The 20615-nt window shown below is 34.7% G+C and overlaps 1 protein-coding gene across 1 annotated transcript in view; it reads left to right on the forward strand.

Moving 5' to 3' along the window:
- The first annotated feature begins 246 nt into the window (after nt 1-246).
- LOC138705590 (uncharacterized) overlaps nt 247-20615 on the forward strand; it is a 66678-nt gene continuing 46309 nt past the window's right edge. The window contains exons 1-2 of the mRNA XM_069834192.1: nt 247-322; nt 11518-14925. Coding sequence (XP_069690293.1) covers nt 316-322; nt 11518-14925 — 3415 coding nt within the window. The 5' untranslated portion in view covers nt 247-315. The remainder of the gene's footprint in view (nt 323-11517; nt 14926-20615) is intronic.

Raw genomic sequence — 20615 nt, forward strand, 5'->3', positions numbered from 1 at the left:
CTCACATAACCTTGCAAAACCTGTCGAAATATAAAGCCGCAAATATGGAAATTCCAGGTTTGTGAATTTCGCTTCCAATTACATTGAGATTCTTTATTATATTCATAATTCATTATCATCCGAAGTGATAATGATTTTTCCAGAAAACGATAGCTGCGATTACTGCAAAATTACGTGTAAATCCTCAAATGGGAGATTAATCCGTCCCAAGGTGAATGCCTCGCAGGTTAAGCCTATATAAAGTCTGTCGTTTGTCAAGACGCTCAATTAGCAAGTCAGATTTCTTTAACTGGACATTTGTGAATTTTATACAAAATGAAAGGTAAGATAATTTATAATAGACCCTAGTATATACTTTATAAAAACGAATGACACATAATTTAAAATTAAACATTTAATACAGTGAATAACAGACGGTTTGTTTCAAAGTGACTTTCATTAGGTATATCACGTAGCTATATAAAGTATAATATATTAAAATTTACATATTTTTTATTTTAACATATTTTTGAGTTGCGAGCATTATCTCATAAGATTCATAAAAAGATATTTTTAATTCCGTCAATGACTTACCAAATTATAACATCCTAAGAACACGTAAACTAATATGCACATGAATAATTGAATCTCAAATGTCTTTATATAAATAAACACAATTTTATAACTTGACTTTTAATGTACACATATTATATCATTATAAATATTAAATCATTAGTAAGACATAATATAATTTGAAATGATCAAAGAACAATTGATGCATCTAATGTTGAAAAACGTGTAAATATTCCTTGTAAACGAGTTTTCACTTACACACAATATCTCAATCATTCCAAAAATTTGTCAAGAATTATAAACACACATTATAATCATAATTTATAAAGCAAATCTATATTTAAGATTCAAGTTAAATAGATGTTTACACTTTAAGTAAATGAAAGCACGTAGATAGTTTTAGTTTAATAATTTTAAAGTCTTAATATTAATTTCAGCTTCAATTATTTTATATGATTACACTTTAGAACCAGCTTATCACATGCACACAAATGAGGTTATGTTATTGCAAACAAAAGTATCTGATGACGCCATAAGGTTTGGTGAAAACGTTAATAAAAATATGCACAGTATATAACATTATAAAGAGTTTTGTCTTTAAGATATTATAATTTTGATAAGTCATTGACGGAATTAAACACACCTTTATATGAATCTTGATCATAGACTTATCTGAGCCTTCCCAATATGAATAGTAAATTATGTCTTAAGTTGTGAAACTTCAATTTGCATAGTTACGTCAGATATTTTACTCGGTGTCTATTGTTATTTGGTGGTGGCGGTGGTGGCGGTGGTGGTGGTGATGATGATGATGATAACAATAGCAATAATGATAATACAATTGGTATTATAAATATTGACAATAATAATTACAATCAACATTTACTTTCATGGAATGGAATCTTTGATCCATTCACTTTCACTTCGGTAAAGACTACTAACCAACGTAAGACGTAATTACGTACAGCACAGTGTATAATTTCAAGGGAAAAATTGGTCTCAATTTTTCCCTTTATATCCACACACCTCGACTGGCCAGAAACTCACATCAAGTGCACACAAACTCTGTGTGACTTGTGGTTTTTTGTTAACGTACCTACAGTAACGCATATATTATACTTAGTATACAATTATTACTCAATATGCTTCACAGGGAGCTTTATCTGAAAACTCAATTTTGCCTTTATATTATTCAAATCTGCTTCACAGGAAGCTTTACTTGAAAGCAAGATTTGCATAGCACAGTGTATGTTGTGAGCTTGTTAGATCAGCATGACGAAAGACTACCAATAGGAATAACGCAGGACAAATATAAGACTAGGGATAAATATCCAGTCTCAATGTGAGCTAGGCCCATATAATATCTTCAAAATAATAGTAATAATGATAAATAAATAAATAAATAAATAAATAAATAAATAAATAAATAAATAAATAAATAAATAAATAAATAAATAATATCAATAGTAATAATAATAATAATAATAATAACAATAATAGTTAAAATATCACATTTCTTACTTAAACATAACCAAAAGGAAAATGTCTAGTTAGCTTTCGAACATGTCTCCAGCTGTATCTTAGCATTTTTTTCCATTAATAGAATACATATAGGCCTCCTTCACAATAAAACAACTGAAATTATTGTAAATGAAGAGAAAAGGCAAGGAGTGAAAAATTGTTCGTTCACACGATCTAATTATTGCTATAGCAACGAGTATAATCTTCTGTGATAATAAATTGAAATACTGTAAATTAACCCATTTAAACATTATATATATATATATATATATATATATATATATATATATATATATATTCAAAATCCCCTATATCCACTTTCATGAATTGAAGAATTTTGATAGTAACCGGTAGCAAATACAGGGAATTTTCGACCTAACACTAACTTTTAACAAACTTTTGTTTTAGTGGCTTCTTGAATTCAAACTACAGTATATATTATATGATTTAAATTCATTATTAGCAAGCAATATTTGGGTATAACTCATTTATGAATAAAATAGTCTTTAGGGGGTTTTGAAACTAGAGGATTGATATACATGTTAATAATTCAACTCAGATAGATATGATAGGGAAGTAATCCTCGGATTGAATCTTCTCAGTTTAAGTTCCACCTCTTGGGTTCCGTTTAGAGAGGATTCAATCCGGGGATGGGAATCCGGTGTAGCTTAGTGGCTAGAGTGTCAGCACGTAGAGCTGAAAACCTGGATTCAAATTCCGGTGCCGGAGAGAATTTTTATTTGTTCCACTCATCTTTCATCATATGATGACGAAGAATTTCTGCACGGAAATATCATATGTACCGAGGTACATCGTAATAATATATGATATGCGAAAAATAATCACTTAGTGATTAAAAGACGGCGCTTATCCGTCGGATCCCGGCCAGTTAGTCACTCATAACGAGTGCACCTCTGCACATGTGTGAACATTGTGCCACTGTCATACATATAGGTGTATGACACAGTGCATGAGGGTAGGCCACTAGAGGGGACCCAAGAGGTGGAACTTAAACTGAGAGGATTCAATCCGACATCGGGATGGGAATCCGGTGTGGCTTAGTGGATAGAGCGTCAGCACGCAAAGCTGAAATCCCCGTGCCGGAGAGAATTTTTCTCTGTTCCACTCATCTTTCATCATTCAAAGATGAACCTTCCCTGGGAACATCACCTATTCTAGAGAATGAGACTATTTCAACCAAACTGGAAGAGTAGCCACTCGTACGGCAGTAGCAGTATATTATCAGCAATTCTTTGTATTTATAAGGCCTCAGTCACTCGCCATCTCCACGAATTTAGATTGGATTTTGTGTCTAAACGGCTTAGATCTGTACGAATTGACCGAAGCACAGTTATCCAAAAAAAAGTTGATTCCATATTCCTGATTACAGCATTTGATGACGATCATGTTTTAACTGCTGAACCAGACGATATTCGACAAAAGGCAACTTATAAGCTGTAAGAACAGTGACTCGCTATTGGTAGTAGCAGTGAATTTCCAGCAAGTTCTGGAGCTTCTAATGTCATAGTCAATCGTCACATTGAACTGGATTTGAACTATACCTAAATAGCGATGATTAGATCCGTATGAATGGTCGAAGCACTGTTATAAATGCTTTTAAGATGATCTAATAGATTACTGATTACAGTATTTGCCGACGACCAAGTTTTAACTGCTGAACATAAAGGTATTTAACAAAAAACAAGCTATGAGTTTTTAAATTTTAGTAGGTCATTTTACGACGCTTTAGGTTATTTAGAGTCTGAATGTGATGATGGTGATAATGCCGGTGAAATGAGTCCGGGGTCCAGCACCGCAAGTTTCCCAGCATTTGCTCATAATGGATTGAGAGAAAACTCCGGAAAAACCTCAACTATGTAACTTGTCCCGACCGGGAATCGAACCCGGGCCACCTGGTTTCGCGGCCAGACGCGCTAGCCATTACTCTACAGGTGTGGACGACCAGTTCGATTTATACAAAAAAAAACTATAGAATCAGAAGAGAATACCATGATATGGACTAAGTTAAAAACCTACTAGGAAAACGAACATGATCGGCAAAGAAAGAGGTATGCGGTTCAAAAAGTTAGAGGTGTAGCAGACTTTCTGAATTATTACGTGTTGTGAAAAAGTAGAATAGGTCTAATAATGAAATTCTGAATTCAAAAAATGTAGGCTATTTTATTTACTGGTATTAAACAATATTAAATTATCTTTGATCTATTCGTAGTATATTCTTTCCTCAAGTACGCGTTGCGCCAATTTTCAGTCGAGTATTGTCTTGACGTCGCCTACTTAGAAAATTATCTACACATCTTGAGTTTGTCATTCTCATGACAAAGAATACCTTCAGTTGAGTGTTCAAGGTATTTCTTTATATTATACAGTATATTCGCTATACTGGATTTGAACAGAAAGTATCATGAGTATATTTCAATATTTTAGCAGAAATACTCGTATAACCTTCAGCATCTCTGGAAAAAAGAAAGGAAAAGGAATATTGAAGTTCCTTCTGTCTATTATTGTCTGTGTACAGAGGTTTCATCAATTACATGAAATTAAAATTTATTCATTATAAGTATAACTCTACAGGTTAATAAATAATGTACACAAAATAGATTATTATTGGCATAGATCACATTAGAACAAAATCCGTTATAAATAGCCTAATAAAACTTTTGAACAAGTCTATCACTTTACTTACCTACGCTATATATACAATTTATCTTCGTATGATGTAGAATCCAAACTGACCAAATTATTACAATTAATTGAAGGTTAAAAAAAAGAACTATAGTTAAAAAAATGCAAGATTGAGATATTAATCGTATGATGAGAGTATTGTAGCGGCCATCTACTGAATTAGTTGTTAGGGAAAAAAATCACCATAGGCCTATGTTATAGGAGTGGAAATTTTCAGTGGTTTTCATAAGACAACCATAGTCGAAAGACTTTTTTTGTGAAAACAGTCGTTGTCGAGCCAGGACGATGGTACCATTTACAAATATCCCATCCATACCATCTTAAAACATTTATCCATTACAATTTTAATCTTAGTAGATTGGCAGTACCGCTTCTTACATACGCGGCAAAAGATACCTCAGATAAAAATACTTTGACACGTGAATTGTTATAATATAAGAAATGGTATGATGAATTTCATACTTGAAGTGTCAACAACATCCATGCCAGAAAGTGTTTTGTTTCTCCTGAAAATTTATGTTTTTAGACAATGGTTGTTTTTTTAGCTTCTGTTGGTAGGCCTACAGTTAAAAGCACAATTTTCAGAAAAGTTAAAAAAAAATAACTATTTTAAAATCATATAAAACTTTGATCTTACCTACATTTTATATGCGTCAGAATGTTGGGTTTAGAGAATCCCATAGAGGCAAAGAATTCAAGCAGCAAAGATTAAATTATATTGATCTTTTGTAAGCTATTATTTTCGGGACCATAAAACAAATGAATCAATACGCTAAGAATTAAACACTTCAAATATACTACACAGGATAGACGAGTACAGAAAACGAATGAAACAAAGAGCTATTCCACTTAAAGTTTACAAACACAGTGTATACATTTTATCTTTCCGCTCTCTCACGTGTGCAGCAGCGCTGTACACTGTCTCATCCGCGTGCATGGAAAGATAAAATGTATGCACTAAGCCGAGGAGCTTTAGCTTTTAATGTGGTGACAACGGATCGAAAGGTTCAATTCATGATGACTATGATGATGAAACAGATTATTGTTCACTGATTAAATAATGCATTTTAATTGAAAGCTGTAAGACGAAATGGAGATATGCTCGAATATTTTTCACATATAATACAAAGTGACAGATAGGATAGGCAATACAGACCAAAATGTTTTTACAATGTCATTACCCAGATCTTTCGTCGGAGTATTTATTATTATAATTTTTTTTATTTTTTATTATTTCATATAGGGCGTGTTGAACTGTATCATTATGACATGAGATGTCTTCAACCGTGAATTTTTTAGACAATGGTTCTAATCTATGAATTAATTAAGGCAATTAGCGTATTCTTAACTCTTTGCTGATAGCGTGATATGTGAGTTATGACATTTATGCTGTCACTATGATTATGTTTAAAATATAAGTTCTGGATCTTTCATTGTGTGATGAGAATAGTCCGATATTTCGGCATCGCTTAAAGTAATGCAGAGCGATCAAAATATACGTTTTTGCCTTGAAAGTTAGAATTCTCACTCAGAAACGTGTTGCTAGGGAAACCATTCTACATAACATAAAACTATATTGAAATACACCCATTACAGTGCATTTATTATTACTTAGTACCACTACAGTATAGTTTTGCGAAGGCTTTGGAATAATAGTGCTCTAAATTTTCAATGCAAAATACATCGTATTTGAAATTTTAAACATGTGATTGTATAAAAAATGTTGTTAAATACATGTTTGTGAAGTGGATTACAAAATCTCGGAAATCTAAAAACTTACTCTGCTCGTTTTCAAATTTTTCCTCGATTTTGTAAAAAACAATTTCCAACTTTGTATCGTAATATACAACTACTATTTTAACGAGTTATAATTTCTTTCTGAAAGCTAGAATAAACTTGAAATTGGGTTGAATGATCTCAGTGACTCTTAGAGAATCTATATTGGTACCATCCATTCTTGACTATTATGACTAAAGTTGGCTATTAGTAATTACTTCGCAGTCTCTAGTTTTTGCAGTCATAACATGTGGTTCTCAATTCAGCAGCCTGTTTTTATTGTGAAAATACATTGGAATACAAATTGCTTCATTCAAACACAACGGGTATTTCCAAGAGAATTCGGTATGCGCAATGTCTCAACCAGGCCAAAATTTTATCGATGGCAAGAAATCAGGAGAATGACTCGCTCCTCAATGAGAGTGAAAAACACAGATCTGCAATGAGTCAAGATTGTGTTGATGATGTTCAAGGACGTTTAGTGAACTCACCAAAGAAATTATTGCTCCGATTGAGCCAGGAGAAAAGCTACTCATATCATACGCCTAACGATTCCGTGAAATTTAGAGCCAGCTTCTTCGGTGATCGCCTAATCTCAAAAAATCTGTGGCCGCCAGATCACTTGACCTAATCTGTCCGGACTTCTTCTTAAGGATAGAATACACACCAATCAGACCGCGATCATTTGTTGAGCTCCGTGGGACCAACAGAAATTAAATCAGGAACTTGACGAGGATACACTTCAGAGAACATCACAATATGGTGCGACGAGTGCAGGTGGAAGACATTTTCAACATTTACTCTGAGGAATTTCTCACAGTTACTCTTTAATTCAGAACAGATTGCACACGTTTGCTATTATTGGTTTAGAAGTTATAAGTTATTAAAATTGTGAAGGTTTACATAGATCGCTGTGTTTACTACTAAGGTAACCCGGATATTGAAATCCGAACGTATTATTATTCCAACACATGGTGTAAAACTGAAAACTTTTCTTCTGAACATAATTACTGTGAAAGTATACAATATCATTAAACAGCGGAAAAAAAGTCAAATAAAAGTCATGTTTACGGTTTACAAGTACTGTACGCATAGACTATGGCATGAGGAGTGCACGCTTTCCAAGTAGGCAGCTACAACACGGTACCGTCCGCAGAGAGCACCACGCGAACACCGAAAACAACTGCCACTCTGCGTTCTCAGTCAGTCCTCGTCCGTACGTGAACAGAGAACATGGAGATATGTCAACATATTATTCGGTCAAGTGATCATAATGTCGAAGACAGATGTTAAAAAACATAGGGTGTATTATTTAATACAAGAATATGATGTCCATATTTTTAGTAGTGATACTGGTGAAACAATTAAATATTGGTTAAGTATATGTGATTAAAAAAGATAACAAAACAACCGATAGAACATCAATGTAATACACAGAAACACATGAAAAATGTAGCTCTATGTTAGAAGAAACTATGGGTTAGTTCAAATTCCGCCTCAAATATGAAATATGACTTTTGCAGGATTTGTGTTGAATGATGATAAGTTGCAATACTCTATTCAAAACGTTGGACAATCCTCACGTTAAAGGATTCATAGAAATGTACACAAAATATCAGGCACCTTCTGAATCATCGATTCGAGAACAGTTCTTACCTACACGCGCCTCTAGTGTACCTACTGTGCTTACGTAAATAACAACCCTCTGACGAGACAAACTACTCGCGTTGTAGTTACCTTCACATCCGAACGACTTTTTTTTTCGCTGTCTACATATCATTATTATCTGTGGAAGAAGAACACAACGTAACATTCGCAAATTGGAACAACTTCCAATAAGAAACGAGTGACTCATATTCTCGTTACATTCCTCACTAAACTCAAGCTATTTCATTTTCAGGCATAACAAACCAAACAGTAAAAAAGTGATCCTTCAGGTTTTATACTATCTGACTATGGTGATGAAACCTATAAGTTTAAGATATTTTAGGCCCAGCATTTGGGGGAAAACCCAAAAGTTTTCTTATGAAGGATCACAGTGCTCGCTAGATTCTCGTAATAAATTATTATTATTATTATTATTATTATTATTATTATTATTTCTTTGTAGTAAAGATAGAGGCAAAGCTGGTTATCGGGAGCCACATGCACCATTCCTAAGCACTTCAGACAAAATAGGCTTTTTGTTCACCAACGATAGAATGAATTACGTGCCAAACCAGTTGCAACATCTGCAACAACACGCATTTCTCTCTAGCCATTAAATCCGTATGTCATATTCCCATTGACGACCTCCAGTAACTCACATCTACACGAGTCATCATGTATCCTCAGGAAAGAAAGAATCAGGAGTTCTCCGGTGCTCCTTACGGATATCAATTCATCATCACTGCTATTTACAATTTTTTGAACAAATCGCAAGGAAAACCCACAAACCCACGATCTATAAGGTGTCACGCAAACACAAGTGGTGCCCTAATTTCTGAGATGGAGATAATACTGAAAGGGAAATTGTAGAAAATGTTGGTGAAATGACGAGGGAAAATGGGAGAACTCGGAAAAAACCACAACATTGATTTTATACAATATCGCCATCGTCGAGATTTGAACACGTGTCCCTGGTCAACGTTCTTTTTTTTTTAGTAGGTTGTTTTACTACGCTTTATCAACATCTCAGCTTATTTAGCGTCTGAATGAGATGAAGGTGATAATGCCGGTGAAATGAGTCCGGGGTCCAGCACCGAAAGTTACCCAGCATGTGCTCATATTGAGTTGAGGGAAAACCCCGGAAAAACCTCAACCAGATAACTTGTCCCGACCGGAAATCGAACCCGGGCCACCTGGTATCACGGGCAGACGCGCTGACCGTTACTCCACAGGTGTGGACGGTCAACGTTCTCCCCGCTGAGTTATTTATTTATTTGAATATACAATTTCTTGAACCTTATTTTACCTGAAAGTACATTAGGGTTATAGTTATAGCCTGAGTTTATATTATTATAATGAGAATTCATTTGACGTGGGTAACCTAGTCTTGCTACTTAAAATTAACACTTATATCTACTACAATAATTTGAATTATTTACAAGTTCTTAAAAAATATTACATATAAAATTACATTGACGTGGGTAACCCAGTCTTGCTACTTAAAATTAACACTTATATCTACTACAATAATTTGTATTATTTACAAGTACTTAAAAATATTACATATAAAATTACATTGACGTGGGTAACCCAGTCTTGCTACTTAAAATTAACACTTATATCTACTACAATAATTTGAATTATTTACAAGTTCTTAAATATATTACATATAAAATTACAAAACTGTTTATAACAGCACGTTTTTCTGAATACATTGAATAGTGGTTTGTCATACATTATATTAAAAAAATGTAAATGTCTGACCAAAATATATCTTTTGTTTTCGAACACTGGACAATGAAACAAAAGGTGATCCACAGTTTGCTCTTCCTCACAGATACATAAATAGCCATTGTCCTTGTGTAATTTAAATCGTTCTAGATAAGACCCAAATTTCCCATGACCCGATAAAAATAATTGTGTTAGTTACCAAAGCCGATTCTTTGTATTACCGGTACTGTGAAGCATCAACCTTCAAATTATTTATTTATGTACTTATTTCTAGACCTTAATCTCTACAACAAATGTTCACCGAGCGAGGTAGTACATACGATAACGTTTAAACTCGCATTCGGAAGGTCCCGAGTTCAAACCCCGCGAACGGCCAATCGGAATGGAGTTTTTCATGGTTTCCATCAGTCACAAAGACAAATCCCAGATTGGAAATTTAATTACATAACTATGATCCAACACCACATTAATCATCAACAGCATAAATATTAAAAATAAGATCTAAATCAGTTATATGAAGACAAGCCGTCTATAACACACGAAAACAGAAATAGAAATTCAAAAATAACCTAATTAAAGTTAGATCTAATTAAAGGTTAGAATCAACAAATGCAAAAACATAAATGTCACAGAAACTTAAAAATAAAACAAATTATGACCGTGTGCTTTACGAGTCTCTACACATTATAAGTGTTTCAATTGAAAAATGTTTCCTTCATTCTGATAAAATATATTTTCTTACTTCCTAATGAAGTGCTCACTACCAAATTCTTCAATTAGAACATTGCTCTCCAAGTTTTGTTTCCGCATGTTCACTGAACAGCAGACCTGAACTGTTGGATGTCGCCGAGCCATACTCCTTGCATACCTACACTGTTCCGGATCGCTTGAAGGCTTTAGATAATCAAACGCAGGACTCTACTAATTACATACTTTAACTGTTTCTCAATTCATTAAAACATATCTTCCATATATTGTATAATTTTAGATTTTATGCTAGTCTCTTATTTATACAACCAATAAAAGTTAATAAATATAAAACGTAAATAGCATTGACACTCGGAAAGAATAGAGTATAATACAGTCTAATAGCGTATTTGAGGGAAAGGAGTGGAAACAGAGATGCTTCAAGGTTTAGGAACCAACGAGTTAGATCTCTTCTAACTCGTTGTTAGGAACAGTATTCTATTTACCCCTGAAATGTCCTTGGATCTGCTCTCGCAAACTGCTCATGTGCAGTGTGCAAAGAGCAGAGGTTGGTCATCTCTGCCATAGATGCTAAAGCGTTTGTAAATAAAAGCACATAAAATAACAAATTAATTGTGTTTAGGCATAAGGTGAAGAGAATTATGGCATACTTAAAAATGAATTCAGCCAATCCATCGTTTAATAATTGATAGAACTAGATAAATTCTCTCTTTCAAAAATAGATAATAAATAATTGATAGACCTAACTAAATTCTCTCTTTCAAAAATTGATAATAAATTGTAAATGCAAATTAATCGTGATGTTTTCCTTAACATTATAGTGGACAAGTATGCTTATTTTAATAATATAATCAACACGTCATTTGTATTTTATTCGAGTTCGAGAAACTGCTGTCATACCAATTCTTCTGCTACTCTGTGTGGTGCCGGGAAAGAGTAGACCATCTGAATATCAAAAGCAGTGTACCCCTCAAACATTTCTTCCCTACGAAAGTGACTGCAACAAATACTACGAATGTTTTCAAGGAGAAATGCTCTTACGAAATTGCATGAATGGATTATATTGGAACGCTCCCACAAATTCCTGTGAATTGCCTCAAAATTCAATGTGCCTTCAGAGAAAGCGAAGAACAGAAAATGACTTACCAACCTGTCCATTCCCTGATCCAATTGATCATGCAGTGTTCTATCCACACCCGACAGACTGCAACGCTTATTATATATGTGACAACGGAGTAGCCAAACTGCAGAGATGCTCACCGACACTATATTGGAACTCAAACCTCAACACATGTGACTGGCCCTACAGTTCTGGTTGTGTACCTGGAGGGAAGAGTACAACAACGCCAAAACCTACAGAAAGCACACAAAAACCAACCACAACAGAAAGTACTACAAAATCAACAACAGAAAGCACAACAAAACCAGCAACAGAAAGAACAACAGCAAGCACAACAAAACCAACAACAGAAGGCACAACAAAACCAACAACAGAAAGTACAATAAAAGCAACAACAGAAAGCACAACAAAACCAACAACAGAAAGTACAACAAAACCAACAATAGAAAGCACAACAAAACCAACAACAGAAAGCACAACAAAATCAACCACAACACAAAGTACAACAAAACCAACAACAGAAAGCACAACAAAACCAACAACAGAAAGTACATCAAAACCAACAACAGAAAGTACAATAGAAAGCACAACAAAAGCAACGGAAAGGACAACACAAACAACCACAACAGAAAGTACAACAAAACCAACAACAGAAAGTACATCAAAACCATCAACAGAAAGTACAATAGAAAGCACAACAAAAGCAACAGAAAGCACAGCAGAAACAACCACAACAGAAAGTACACCAGGAGCAACAACAGAAAACACAACAAAACCAACTACAACTGAAAGTACAACAAAACCAACAGAAATCACAACAAAACCAGTCACAACAGAAAGTATAACAAAACCAACAACAGAAAGCACAACAAAACCAACGGAAAGTACAACAAAACCAACAACAGAAATCACAACAAAACCAACAACAGAAAGCACAACAAAACCAACAACAGAAAGTACAACAAAACCAGCAGAAAGAACAACAAAACCAACTACAACACAAAGTACAACAAAACTAACAGAAAGCACAACAAAACCAACGGAAAGTACAATGAAACCAACAACAGAAAGTGCAACAGAAAGCACAACAAAACCAACAACAGAAAGCACAACAAAACCAACAACAGAAAGCACAACAAAACGAACCACAATAGAAAGTACAGCAAAATCAACAACAGAAAGCACAACAAAATCAACCACAACAGAAAGTACAACAAAACAAACAACAGAAAGCACAACAAAACCAACGACAGAAAGTACAATAAAACCAACAACAGAAAGCACAACAAAACCAACAACAGAAAGTACAATAAAACCAACAACAGAAAGCACAACAAAACCAACAATAGAAAGTCCAACAAAACCAACAACAGAAAGCACAACAAAATCAACCACAACAGAAAGTACAACAAAACCAACAACAGAAAGTATATCAAAATCAACAACAGAAAGTACATCAAAACCAACAACAGAAAGTACAATAGAAAGCACAACAAAAGCAACGGAAAGGACAACAGAAACAACCACAACAGAAAGTACAACAAAACCAACAACAGAAAGTACAACAAAACCAACAACAGAAAGTCCAACAAAACCAACAACAGAAAGCACAACAAAGTCAACCACAACAGAAAGTACAACAAAACCAACAGAAAGTACAACAAAACCAACAACAGAAAGTACATCAAAATCAACAGAAAGTACATCAAAACCAACAACAGAAAGTACAATAGAAAGCACATCAAAAGCAACAGAAAGCACAACACAAACAACCACAACAGAAAGTACACCAGAACCAACAACAGAAAGCACAACAAACCCAACCACAACAGAAAGTACAACAAAACCAATCGAAATCACAACAAAACCAGCCACAACAGAAAGTACAACAAAACCAACAACAGAAATCACAACAAGACCAACAACAGAAAGCACAACAAAACCAACTACAACAGAAAGTACAACAAAACCAACAGAAAGCACAACAAAACCAACAGAAAGCACAACAAAACCAACAACAGAAAGCACAACAAAACCAACTACAACAGAAAGTACAACAAAACTAACAGAAAGCACAACAAAACCAACAGAAAGTACAACAAAACCAACAACAGAAAGTGCAACAGAAAGCACAACAAAACCAACAACAGAAAGCACAATAAAACCAACCACAACAGAAAGTACAGCAAAATCAACAACAGAAAGCACAACAAAACCAACCACAACAGAAAGTACAACAAAAGAAACAACAGAAAGCACAATAAAACCAACAGAAAGCACAACAAAATCAACAACAGAAAGTACAACAAAACCAACAACAGAAAGTCCAACAAAACCAACAACAGAAAGTACAATAGAAAGCACAACAAAAGCAACAGAAAGCACAACAGGAACAACCGCAACAGAAAGTGCACCAGAACCAACAACAGAAAGCACAACAAAATCAACCACAACAGAAAGTACAACAAAACCAACAACAGAAAGTACAACAAAACAAACAACAGAAAGCACAAAAAAACCAACAGAAAGCACAACAAAACCGACGGAAAGTACAACAAAACCAACAACAGAAAGCACAACAAAATCAACTACAACAGAAAGTACAACAAAACTAACAGAAAGCACAACAAAACCAACAGAAAGTACAACAAAACCAACAACAGAAAGCACAACAAAACCAACTACAACAGGAAGTACAGCGAAACCAACAACAGAAAGCACAACAAAACCAACCACACCAGAAAGTACAACAAAACCAACAACAGAAACTACAACAAAAGCAACACAAGAAAGTACAACAGAAAGCATAACAAAACCAACAGAAAGCACAACAAAAACAACAGAAAGTCCAACAAAACCAACAGAAAGCACAACAAAAACTGAAAGTACAACAAAACCAACGACAACAGAAAGTACAACAAAACCAACAACAGAAAGCGCAACAAAATCAACCTCAACAGAAAGTACAACGAAACCAACAGAAACCACAACAAATCCAACTACAACAGAAAGTACAACAAAACCAACTGAAAACCCAACAAGACCAACAGAAAGTACAACAAAACCAACAACAGAAACCACAACAGAAAGCACAACAAAACCAAGGGCTACACAAAGCACAACAAAATCAACTACAACAGAGCAAATAAGTACAACTACACCTACCTAACAAACTACAACTACAAGTAATACTACGAAAACGACCACTCCACCCAGCGATACATAAGATACAAAACCGATTCTGCTACCACTACATCAGATATAAACACTGATCCCACCAGAACTTCATTGGATATAAATACAGATCCTATCGGTACTACAGCAGTTATTAATACTGATCCGACGGTACTGCTTCCGATGTAAATACTGATCCGACCGGCATTACACCTGATAAAAATACTGATTCCACTGGCGCTACATCGGATATACATACTGATCCAACAAGCATTACATCGGACATAAATACTGATCCACCCAGTATTACACCAGATATTATAAATACTGACCCTCCCAGTACTCCATCGGATATTAGGCCTACTGATCCGACCGGCAGTACATCGAATAAGCCTATAAATAGTGATGCAACCAGTACTACAATGAATAGGCCTATAAATGCTTATCCTACCAGTACTACATCGAATAGGCCTATACATACTGATCCGATCAGTACTACAACGAATAGACCTATACATACTGATCCGACCAACAGTACAACGAATAGGCCTATAAATACTGATCCGACCAGTACTACAACGATCAGACGACCATTACACCATATTCATTAACTTACTATATAGGATATGAATACTGATATGAGCAGTAGGCCTACTACGTCTGATATAAACAGTGATCTGACCTGGACCAAATCGAATATACTGATCCGATCTGCAGTATACATCGGGATATTATTTTAACAATTACAATATAGGATATAAATAGTAGTTATCCTACCAGCACTACTTGGGACCCTATATCGGATATAAATACTGATACTACCAGCACTATATCAGACATAAATACTGATTCAACCAGGATTAAATCGGATATAAATACTGATACTACCAGCACTATATCAGATATAAATCGGATATAAATGATATCCGCACTAATCCGGATATAAATACTGATTCAAGTACCATTGAATATAAGTGCTCATCGATCAGCGCCACATGAGATATAAACAGCGATCCGACGAACAAACTTACATGCAATGGAAGTACTGATTCCAGCAGCGCTACATCAGATGTAAAAATACAATAATTGTGACCAGCACTACGTCATTTAGAAATACATATCCCAACAGCAATACACGAGAATACAGAATTGTGATCACCATTGCATCTGATTGGCCTACTAATATTGATCCTAGCAATATTAAAGATACAAAATAATATACAGTAGATACAACGAACATTTCACAAATAATTGTTAAAAACTGGAAACAGGTGTGAAAAACAATAATGAATTTAGGGAATAACGACGACTGCGGATTTTGTGTATGAAGTATTTAATAAGGAACTATATGTTTTCAGATTAGACTACAATACTTCATCATCTGAAAAACTATACCAACATCTCAAAACGTTTGAAATATTGAGTGTCTGTATTATATAAAACTAAATAATGGCTGCTTCTGTTGAGTATTTTTGAGAGCCTTTATTTACTTCTGTAATCTTCCAATTGCGAAAATGTTGGACAATAATGGAAAAACGTTATGTGTTTTACGCGAAGTGGAAGGATATCTTTACTTCTTTACTTTCCTTTTCAGATATCCCTTCATAAACTGAAAGAAAGTGAAAAGTTTACTGACACTTTGTTCGTTTTTTTGCATGAACGTTATTCTTTAAAATTCGTGAATTTTGTGGATCTACTTTGTTTATTTTTCATGGAAAGTAATAAAATTGTTACAAAGTTCATTTAATGTCCTCAATACAAATTCAACACATGTAGTACTAATTTTAGCCGCATCTGTGACTCAAGTACTAGAGCGCTGGTCCGAGGTCGTGATGTAAATTTGTGATGGACAAAGCAGATGTTGCAAAGGATTTTCTCGGAGTACTCTAATTTATTTTCTATAATTCCACCAACACTCTTTACCTCCTCATTTCATATATCATCTGCAATAGTAAAAATAGGCTGGGGTGAATTCTTAGGAATTGTATGGATATCCGATGGTATTATAAGAAAGGATTAGAGCTCTGGGTCCCTGGGGCTTAGCAGTCTATTGGTGTGCGGATGGGATCTGGCTCTATCAGGAACTGAGGCAGGATGCCCCATCTGTCAGCATCGGATTCAAGAATGCCATCTCGGCTGCCTAGCGGAACTGGACAATCGTTGCATATTTAGGGCGCGCAATAGGATAAACATAATTAAGTGTCTCGCCCAGTCCTCGAAAAACCAATCCAAGTTATTAATTTTGGTATAAAAATACGGTGGTTTCAGAGTAATTGTACGCAAAGGAATTACCGGGACTAAATTAGTCCTTAGTCGCAGTAGCTTAAGAGGAAAGATTTATTAGATAAGAGCGAATTGGACCGAAGTAGTGTAGGCTTCAGCTGGGAAGGTAAGACATGGGTCAAACATTGATATGAGCACTAAACTAAGATGACATCATTTTCTTTGTAGAGGCTGTCGGAAGGGTGTAGATGTCTTCTCCTCTGGGTGTGGTTGATTAGGCCTGCACCTGAGTCAAACCATGTTTGCGCAGTATACTATGATATATTCACTGTAGCGGTTGGCGGAAGGAAGGAAGTAGTGACACGTGTTTAGTTCATGTCTAATCTTCCCAGTTATAATTACTTGATGTTTACAACCGCAAAAAGTTACTGCTACCAATCTGATGTTTACAGACCTAAGTTTACTGTTTGTTACTTTTAATTTTATTAGACCACGCTTATATGTTTTATTCCTAATTTATCATTGTGTAAGTTATTATGATTCAAGAATATCGTTAAGTTTTGTAAATTAAAAATAATTTAATTTGCTTGTAAAATATATTGTTAATAAAACTGTTTTCGCTGTCAAGTTCAATGGAAAAAGTATTACTCTTTTCAATTTCATATTATTCCTGAGTGTGTGATTATTCTGATGTAAATGTTTAAGAAATAATTAATTGTTATATACAATAGAAAATATTTAAATTAACAGTCAGTGAAAATGAACATAAATTCTTGAAGTCTCGAAGTTTGTCTCGACTTACTGTTGCTGCTGCAAGTGGGTCCTAGATTTCGTTTTGTGGGATTAAATGGCAAGAATTATGTCATTATTTTAAATTGCATTCAGTCTTGTAATAAAGTTACCGATAAAATTAATTCCAAACGTATAGCAGATCAAGAAGCACTCCAGAAGGAAAGCGTAATTCGTTTACAATTCTCTACCCCAGCCCTGCCCAAAATAAGTTATTTAGGCCTACGTATTTTATAACGTAATATAAAACAACAGACGTAAATCAAAATACACTGTAAGCATTGCTTCAAATATAAAAGCTTTATATTACTTATAGCCTAAATAAACTTAGGCATATATGTTACGTTATTTGTATTTCCAATAACCGAATAAATTGAATAGATATACTTCTATGGCGCTCCACATTATATTGGCCACAAAAGCATCACATATCAGGCATCTCGATCGTTCATCTACTTCAAGAAAGGAATATTTTTCTTTCCAATCTATATCCTGGGTAAAGGAACCTGCGCAACTCCTCTCCAATATGTATTATTCGAATCCATACTATTATAGCGATCGGAGTTTAGAAAATGCTATTGGGTATATACGCGTTTTATTAGCGGATGTGCCACTCTTTCTAATATAATTTAAATTAGTTATTTGCGTAATTTCTGACGTAAAATTTGTCTCGGTGAAACTTACAGCAGAGCCTGTATAGGCTAGTTTCTATCTGATGCTTTTCCAATTCACTGCGCGACTAAAGCAAGGAGATGCACTATCACCTTTACTTTTTAACTTTGCTCTAGAATATGCCATTAGGAAAGTTCAGGATAACAGACAGGGTTTGGAATTGAACGGGTTACATCAGTGTATGCGAATGACGTGAATAGGTTAAGGGAAATTCCACAAACGATTGGGGAAAACACGGAAATTTTACTTGAAGCAAGTAAAGCGATAGGTTTGGAAGTGAAGAAAAATTATATAATTATGTCTCGTGGCCAGAATATTGTACGAGAAGGAAGTATAAAAATTGGAGATTTATTCTTCGAAGAGGTGGAAAAATTCAAATATCTTGGAGCAACAGTAACAAATATAAATGAGACTCGGGAGGAAATTAAACGCAGAATAAATATGAGAAATGCGTTATTATTCGGTTGGGAAGCTTTTGTCATCTAATTTGCTGTCAAAAAATCTAGAAGTTAGAATCTATAAAACAGTTATATTACCGATTTGTCTGTATGGTTGTGAAACTTGGACTCTCACTTTGATAGAGGAACAGAGATTAAGAGTCTTTGAGAATAAGATGATTAGGAAATATTTGGTGCTAAGAGGGATGAAGTTACAGGAGAATGGAGAAAGTTACACAACGCAGAACTGCAAGCATTGTATTCTTTACCTAACATAATTAGGAACATTAAATCAAGACGTTTGAGATAGGCAGGCATGTAGCACGTATGACGATTCCAGAAATACATATAGAGTGTTAGTTGGGAGGCCGGAGGGGAAAAGACCTTAGGGGATGCCGAGACGTAGATGGGAGGATAATATTAAAATGGATATGAGTGAGGTGGGATATGATGATAGAAACTGGATTAATCTTGCATAGGATAGGACGATGGCGGGCTTATGTGAGGGCGGCAACGAATCTGCGGGTTTCTTAAAAGCCATTTGTAAGTAAGTAAAGAAATAAGCACTGTGCAAGCAAAAGAAAAAAAAACAAGAACACAAGGCACTGCAACTAGTAATAAACACTGTTTACTAAACACGATCGCTCCGCAATAGCCTATACTGAAAGCATGTCTTACTCGAACCGTCTTGAACAAGACTAAATGAGAAAAAGCGGCCTATTCTTTATGCAACGGATTAATAATTTGCAGAACATACAATATTAGCAGTCCCCAGGTCCCTGCCACATGAAGAAGTAGAGTTTACTTCACTAAGTTCAAATAATTATTTATGATTATGAATTAGGTCTATATACAGTTAATGCTATCGGTTTACATATACACAAATTTAAATATAAGTTTAGTGACGAAATATATATATATATATATATATATATATATATATACTCCACAAAAAGGAGAAGGCGACCACTAGAATCACAAAAGAGTTACACAACAATATTTCATAAAACTAACAATTTTAAACTTATATAATTTAATAATTTTTTAAGTACACTGGTTATTTATAGTAGAAGTGATAAAGATATTATTGTACATGCAGAGTGTTAGAGGTTTGAGTGAACAAATTTTAACAGGAGGTCCTTTGTATGAAATAGAACCAATACTTCTGATGAAACATTTTTCTACAATGCATATTTCAACTAATAAAAAATAAATTGCGTGGAAAGTTTCGGTGTCGATGTTTTCATCTTTCTTTCAAATTTTAAGGTTTACTATGAATGTATCCTCTGATTGAAGTTCTGGCTGATTGGTATATCTATGATCAGGCAGTACATCTCACTTGACGATATGTGTCAGAGGAAGAACAATTGTTTGTATGCATCTGACGTCTGATTAGTGAAACATGTAGCTACTGTAGTCGGTGATGTATGCAATAGAGGGGGAAAGGAACTGGCCCATTATCTCCTGGCCTAGTTGCCTCATAAGTGGTGCCTTCTTGGTATCATTTCTGAAGTTCAGACCTGTTTTCGGACAGTTGACTAAACAACAACTATGAATGTCGC

This window comes from Periplaneta americana, chromosome 9, assembly GCF_040183065.1.
Source record: "Periplaneta americana isolate PAMFEO1 chromosome 9, P.americana_PAMFEO1_priV1, whole genome shotgun sequence".
Classification (NCBI taxonomy): domain Eukaryota; kingdom Metazoa; phylum Arthropoda; class Insecta; order Blattodea; family Blattidae; genus Periplaneta; species Periplaneta americana.